The sequence below is a fragment of the Dendropsophus ebraccatus genome, chromosome 8 (assembly GCF_027789765.1).
Source record: "Dendropsophus ebraccatus isolate aDenEbr1 chromosome 8, aDenEbr1.pat, whole genome shotgun sequence".
NCBI lineage: Eukaryota > Metazoa > Chordata > Amphibia > Anura > Hylidae > Dendropsophus > Dendropsophus ebraccatus.
Genome location: NC_091461.1, coordinates 73,724,500 through 73,732,586, shown reverse-complemented (window position 1 = coordinate 73,732,586; position 8,087 = coordinate 73,724,500). Strand labels below are relative to the sequence as shown.

Sequence of the window (8,087 nt, the reverse complement as noted above, 5' to 3'; positions counted from 1 at the left end):
GTTCGGGCTGCAGGTCTTCTCCTTCTCCCGGGGTCCCACGCGCTGCAGCTTCGGAGCAGGGCTGTCTGAACTGACAGACCACTCAGCCAATCACTGGCCGGGACCGCCGCGGCCAGTGATTGGCTGAGCGGTCTTTCAGTTCTGACAGCCCCGCTCCGAAGCTGCTGCGCGCGGGACCCTGGGAGAAGGAGAAGACCTGCAGCCCGGACAGGTAATGTATGGTGCAAGGGCTGCAAGGACATCGGTAATAATGTCCCTGCAGCCCTCGCTTTACGATCATCGGGGCCGTGGAATAGGCCCAGTTTACATAGTTGATCAGGCCCCCATCGGCCCGTGGAATGGGACCCTTAAGCTTTCTTTTCGTCTCATAGTCTGATGTCCTGCTAATTAAATATTGTTATACAAACTCAAATCAATACAGTATAATTCTCATAAATTTTATTTTCAGCATAAAGGATTTAAAGCCTTCTGCATTTGTACATTCCCAAATGTAAAATAATAAGCTTGAGAAGGAAATATGTTTTACTTAAATATAGAAGTAAATAATTTGTCAGTGTTTTTTTTGTACTGAATTTGCATTCATGATGTAAATATGATTTCATTTTCTATGGCTTTGAGCCTGATGGCCTCCAAGAGCCTTTGAGCCGTCATTGTTGTCTCCATGACCTTTTGAGCCATCATCATGGCCTCCATGGGCTTTGGAATTTTCACTGTGGTCTCCATGACCTTTTGAGCCATCATTGTTGCCTCCATTACCTTTTGAGTTATCATTGTTGCCTCCAAAACCTTTTGAGCCATCGCCATTGCCTCCATCAGATTTTGAGCCATTGTCATGGCCTCCATGGGCCTTTGAGCCATCATTGTTTCCTCCAGAACCTTTTGAACCATCATCATGGCCTCCATGAGCTTTGGAATTATCATTTTGGCCTCCACGAGCTTTTGAGCCATCATTGTTGCCTCCATGACCTTTTGAGCTATCGTCATGACCTCCAAGAGCTTTTGAGCCATTGTCCTGTCCTTCACGACCTTTTGAGCTATCATTACCTCCATGACCTTTTGAGTTGTTGTTATATCCTCCATGGCTGCTTGACCCATTATCTTGACCACCATGGCCACCATGGCTTTTGGCTCCATCATCATGACCTCCATGGCTGTGTTGCTGTAAATAATCTATGCAAACAGAATAAAATATTTTATTAAACAACTTTGTTAACATAAAAACCATAAAAATATTTTTTTACTGTACTATACTGAACTCCAACATAATAACAAAGGTACACTTGCCCATCCTCATGCCCTGCAGCACTACTGCTCACTGTCAGCCTCATTTGTTTCGTATCTTTTTAGATTCCTTCATCATCATGACCAGGCAGAAACTACTTGCTCAGCCAGGAAAGGTTTGCAAAGTTGTCCTGCCTGAGTGACTGATGCGGGCATTGATGAGCGGGGGCATGGTGATGTCACAGGACCAGGAGATAAAGAGGAAAGCCTTGTGACTGTGAATGGTGGCACTTTGGAGGCACGCCAACTGGTAAGTATAACTTGATTATTATGTTGTCACAATGTGCAAAAACAATGAGAACATATACTTAGAGATAAGCAAACCAAATCTTACAAACAGAGATTTGTTACGAACTTTGCGAAAACTTTGGTTCAATATCAAGATGAGAGCCAATCACTGACTGACTGAGACTGCCTACTGGCCACAGCGCTGTCACATTTTAGTCACTGAGTGGCTGAGCAGGCTGTCACGCCCGATAAAGAGTAACAACCCACTCAGCCAGTCACTGACTGACTGAGGCGGGACAGCCTGCAATCATTTGGCTGTTTTAGTGTGATTCGTTTAATGTTTGGTTCCAATGAGCCTGAACTTTGCTTTTGCAAACCTGCAGAGCTGAGCATTTGAAAAGTTCTCTCATCTCTACTTATAAACTTTGTTCAGATATTGTCTTTTTACAGATTTGAATCCAGAGCCAGCACAGCAAGCTAGCAATGCTAACCACCAAGCTGCCATACTGCCCATAGATCTGTCATCAGTGGTGCCTAATGAACCCTACTGACTGGGTTCATTAGGCTACTTCTGTTTACTATACAATATCTTGTGTTAACAACATGTATCATAAAAGACAAAGAAACAACACTATGGGGGACACTTATCAATGCAAAGAGGTGTATTTTAAGCGAAAAATGGGCAGATGCAAATACATTTATTTGCCATTTTACGCCGCCTTCGCCAGGGGGGGGGGGGGGGGGGGGGGGGCCGGGAGGGGGTGTGGAGGGGGCGGAATGGGGAGGCACAGACTCTGGGTCCGCTTAATTTATTATTTTTCTTGCCAAATATTATAAGGAAACCTACGCCAGCTCTGAGCTTGCGTAGGTTTCCTCGGCACACACCCTGGTGCGCACTGGAATTATTTAGAAGCAGTGTGCCTCTACATAAATCTGCATAGTGTCGGCGCTGCAGGGACATTTTTTAGCCCGGTACAGAAAATGCTGCACTTAATAAATGTCCCCCTATAAGTTTGAGTGCACCAAAAATAAATACAAATGCTCACATAACAAACCACACAAAAACATTTAAAACACATACATAACACATCCTATGTAAAGTGTGCTAGAGACTCTGTCCAAGAGCTGAATGCAGCAAAGGAAGACACCGATGGGAAATCACATGCAATTCCTAATATCACCAAGAAGAAAATTGGATCACTGAAAGAAAATCTACAAAGTGCAGCAATATTCCTTGGCAAAAGTCCAACAAGAAGCCATCCATGGACACAGCACCAGATACATAAAAAGTGCATATCTTAAGTAAACATATAAGCTGTGACTGTGTCAAGAGGGCAGAGAATCATAAGAAACCCAAGCATTGCCCTACATACAGACAGCTTTGTCAGCCTTGTATAAGGGAGGGAAGTCAAAAGAAGATTTAATGTTTTTTCAATATGAATTATTGAATGGCAACCAAATATACAATCCTGGAAAATTTGGAAGAAAGAAATGGATAGAATAGCTACATTGACAAGACACCATCATTTACTTACGACCATGTTCTTTGGTCTGACTGAATCCGCTTCCCTTTACTCCAGACATGGTAGACAGAGTGGTAGATGTACAGGTACAGGTAGAAGTACTGGAAGATGCTGTGTTCTGTTCCTGGGAATGAAGCTTTTTATACTGAATCTGACTCAATTATTTTGTGAGTAATTGGTATGATTTGTTTGTGCGTCCACGGTCTGACCAATACTATTCACTGTAACTGGGAATTTGTCAGCCCCTTTATCTGTTTATTATGTTCTTTAAACACCTTGTTTGATCTTTTTTTATTTTATGACTGGACATAAAGTTATTTTAACTTGCATGATGATTGCACTAAATAGTTTATAGAAATTGTCCAGCTCATGTTTAAACATCTTTAATATGCATTAAACATGTACATTATACACGTACCAGTATAGTATATACAATCACTTCTGTAGATTTATACAACTATTATAAGTTGTTGTTAATCTGAGGTTGCATCTTTCTAATTCTCATATATATTTTTTTTCAATATATAAATGTATAGAGACTATAATGTCTGTGTTACAAAACTTGTAAGTAGTGAAGCATATTTATCAGTATTGGTGCACAGAAAAAATGGCAGTGGCAACCATCCAGCTTTTTTTATTTTAATGGAGACTCTAGAGAAGGAGTGCTGGAATCTGGTGGCTCTTTTTTGGCACTACCTCAATGATTCCTTTGCAGCATTTTTATTCTTTTACTGCATTTTGAATAAAGGGGTTGTCTGGGGAACAGAAGATGGCTAAAGACTTCTGCTCCGCTACACACCACCTTCTGTGACGTTGAGGGTTGGGTCTAAGTCTCGATTATCATATGCAGACCCGTATGCACCTCCACATCTCGGATTGGATATTTTCGAGATATGAAATCAAAGGTGGTAAGTGCCAGGGAGCAGAAGGCTTCTGCCATCTTCTGCTCCCTGGAGAACCCATTTAAAGAGTTTTTAATTAAAGAAAAAAGCAATTTGACTGTCCATGGCAGATTGACTGATGTGAACAAACAGCTACCAAAGTCATATTGTACTATATCATATACAGTATAGTGGATATAGTCATATCCACTATGGATATGCAGACGGAGATAAGTTGCATGACACAATTTAATGGTTGCTGAAGGAGAAGAGTTAAGTTCCTTGACCGCCCTAAGGAATAGGCCAGAGAACCTGTAATGGGACAAACTGTAAATGACTATCTAATGCTGCGTTTACATGAAACAATTATTGTTAGAATTTTCGCTATAACGATCGCATTTGAGCGATAATCGTTCCTTGTAAACATACCAAACGATCAAGCCACGAGCGAAAAATCGTTCATTTTGATCTTTCAACATGTTCACAAATCGTCGTTCATCGTTCGCTAAAAATTCGCAGATCGCTTCGTGTAAACAGTCTTTCAAAGATTCACCCCGTGTAAAAGATGGGCTTAAGCGATCTTAAAAACAATCGCAATAGCGATTTTTCTTAAGAATTTTCTTGCGTTTTCTAACGATTTATTTGTCTAAACGCTGATCGTTATAAAAACCAAGTCGTTGCTTCAAAATCGTTAAACGATCAATTGGGCAAATTATCGCTTCGTGTAAACGCAGTATTAGGCAGTCAAATGATTTTTCAGCATCTAAATTTAGAAACACTGAATGATTAGTTTAACTACCCATATCAATCAATTGCCCTTTGGTGTTGTCTCCTCATGACAGCAGAGGATAAAGCCCACTAGATAATTAAGCATTAATTGGGGCAACCAGTAAGGGTCCATTTACAAAGAAAGATTATCTAACAGATTATCTGCCAAAGATTTGAAGCCAAAGTCAGGAATGGATTTGAAAAGAGGAGAAATCTCAGGCTTTCCTTTATGACCTGATCTCTGTTTATAGTCTGTAGGCTTTGGCTTCAAATTTTTGGCAGATAATCTGTCAGATAATCTTTCTGTGTAAATGGGCCCTTAGGCTGGGTTCACACTTTGTTTTTGCAATCCGTTTTTGCAATGTTTACATCTGTTTTGATACGTTTTTCTATTGACTTCCATTAAAAAAAAAAAAAAAAAAACAGATCAAAACGGGAAAGTTTTTTTTTTTACAGACACAAAAATGAGGTCAACCACCTTTTTGTGTCCGTAAAAAAAAAAAAAACGAATCTGTTTTGATCCATTTTTTTTATAATGGAAGTCGGAAAGTCGGAGTTGGAAAAACGGATCAGAACAGATGCACACAACTGCATCTGTTTTTTCCATCCGTTTTTTGCAAAAACTTTTGAAAAAAGATGGATTGCAAAAACGTAGTGTGAACCCAGTCTAAGACACAAGGCAGCCAGTTGGCAAACAATTCAGGTATGAATATTTAAACCATACACCCTTTAACCCTTTCCCGCACAAGGACGTAACTGTACGTCCTTGTGCGGGTGCGGGCGTTCAGAGCGGGGCAGCGCGGTGACCCCGCTCTGAACCGCCGCGATCCCGGGTGCCTTATGTAGCCCGGGATCGCAGCTATTAGCGGGCACGGTCCGATCGCTGTGCCCGCTAATAAGATAATTGGAGGCAGCTGTCAAAGATGACAGCTGCCTCCGATTGCCGGATTCATCCGTTCCCTGGCGTCTAGTGGGGGAGATCGCTCCTCCGGGACGTTGTCCCAGAGGAGCGATCTCCGTTACTGAAGCCGGCCAGGTTCCGCTCTAAGATGGCGCCGTCCCCGCCTTGGCACTCGTTTGCTTTCGGCTGCAGCAGCCGAAAGCAAACAAGTGCCTATCTCATTGATCTTTGCTGTATAAGTATACAGCAAAGATCTCAATGAGAGATCAAAGTGTATATACTAGAAGTCCCCCAGGGGGGCTTCTAGTATATGTGTAAAAAAAATAAATAAAGTGTTGTTGTCAATAAAAAGCCCCCTCCCCTAATAAAAGTCTGAATCACCCCCCTTTTCCCAGGTTATAAATAAAAGTAAATAAATAAACATGTTTGCTATCGCCATGTGCGTAATCGCCCGAACTATTAATGAATCACATTTCTGATCTCACTCGGTAAACGGCGTAAACGCAAAAATATCCCACAGTGCAAAATTGCGCATTTTTGGTCGCATCAAATCCAGAAAAATTGTAATAAAGAGCGATCAAAAAGTTGCATATGCGCAATCAAGGTACCGATAGAAAGAACACATCATGGCGCAAAAAATGACACCTCACAAAGCCCTATAGACCAAAGGATAAAAGCGATATAAGCATGGGAATAGAGCGATTTTAAGGAACATATATTTGTTAACAATGGTTAGAATTTTTTACAGATAAAAATTTTTTAGCAGATAAAAGAAAAGTTATACATCTTACATATCTTTTTAATCGTAACGACTTAAAGAACATATATAACATGTTTTTCTATAGGACACATGGCGTAAAAACACAATCCCCCCAAAGAAAAAAAATTGTGTGTTTTTTTTTTCAATTTCACTGCAGATATAATTTTTTTCTGGTTTCGCAGCATATTTTATGCAAAAGTTCAGCCTGTCATTGCAAAGTACAATTAGTGATGCAAAAAATAAGGGCTCATGTGGGTCTGTAGGTGTAAAAATGCAAGTGTTATGGCCTTTTAAGCACAAGGAGGAAAAAACGAACATGCAAAAACGAAAATTAGACTGGTCCTGAAGGGGTTAAACTCGGTGCACTGTGAGAAGGGATTCTTCAATCCAAAATTCATATAAATAGAAAATCATGTTACGTCACTGAGCCCCTAAGCCCACTTTACAATAAACTAGACTAAATTCAGCCCAAAAAAGTAGAAAAGAGGTAAAGGCACTCACCAGTCCGTAGCGTGTATCAAGGTTTATTGTGCATTGATAAAAAAACAGTGCAAACCAGCGAGAAGGAATATGGCTTCAAGGAAATGCAAAAAGGCAAACACATCTTTGCCATCCCAGATGCTTTTAGTCTTTTCTTTTTATTTGGAGCCTAGTGAAATGCAGTGCTCATTAAACATTGCCTTATGAGTCTCCCACATAACAACAAAAGAGTTCATAGACTGCACATTTATTGTAAAGTATTTTAGGTTTTTATCGAGCATATAAAGAATAGGGTAAAACACAGTATACTATACTAATTAGTAATAAGCCTTTTTTTCCCCTTATGTACAGTAAACTAAGATTGAAAGTCTTTTCCTCTGAGCAGGTTATTGTTAATAAGGTAACTGAACATAACGGCGGGAGGACCGATACTCTGTGATTGGAGGATCTTGATATTTATGTTAGTATTCTAAAGCCTCCAGTGTACAATCATTGTTTAGAGGCTTATATACAGGGAGTTCAAAAAGAAATTTAGTTACTAAGACCTTTAAAACAATAGGGAAATGTGAAATACAATCTTACAATTCTTGATGAGCTGGTGGTGTGTGTGTGTGGGGGGGGAGGGGGGGTACATCACCATTAAGCATGCCGATAAAGGCAGGGCTTTGGTGGTGATGGACACGGAGGCCTACATAAATTAGGTGTACAGACTCGATCTACCCTAGTGTACTTAAAGAACTCTGAAAGTTATATTTTCTCAGTAACTACAGGCCAGTTAGCTTGATATGTATAATAGAGAAAATGAGGGAACAATTCTAAAACACATAGATAATTGGTACTTTGATTACATTGATTTCTTTATCTCACAAAAGTGCTGAATGAAGATGGTGTCATTGATATCCCCTATCTGGACTTCAGAAAAGCCTTTGATACAGTTCCCCATAAAGATCTGATAGAGAAGTTACTAAAAATGGATCCCTGGATAGTTCAGAGGATTTGTGGATGACTTAAGGATAGATATCAGAGGGTTGTTGTTAATCAAGTGTATTCTAAACAGACTGGTTACATGTGGTGGTGTGCCATAAGGGTCTGTTCTAGGTCCTATTCTTTTTAATATGTTTGAAAGTGGTTGTAAGGTTTAGCTTCTCCTATGTCTTTGCTTTGCTTGATAAGTGTTCCAAACAATGGAAACTGCAATTCAATGTTTCCAAATGTAAAAAAATGCAATTAGAGAGGAATCCTCTCTCAGTTCTGTGTTAGCAAAG

The 8,087-nt window shown here is 40.2% G+C and overlaps 1 protein-coding gene across 1 annotated transcript; it reads right to left on the bottom strand.

Moving 5' to 3' along the window:
* Positions 1 to 508: 508 nt before the first annotated feature.
* LOC138798657 (N66 matrix protein-like) lies at positions 509 to 3,131 on the bottom strand. The gene is made up of 2 exons (XM_069979196.1): positions 3,045 to 3,131; positions 509 to 1,170 (listed from the first exon to the last, which is right to left on the bottom strand). The coding sequence occupies exons 1-2, from the start codon at positions 3,091 to 3,093 to the stop codon at positions 599 to 601; spliced, it is 621 nt and encodes a 206-aa protein (XP_069835297.1). The 5' UTR covers positions 3,094 to 3,131; the 3' UTR covers positions 509 to 598.
* Positions 3,132 to 8,087: the final 4,956 nt, after the last annotated feature.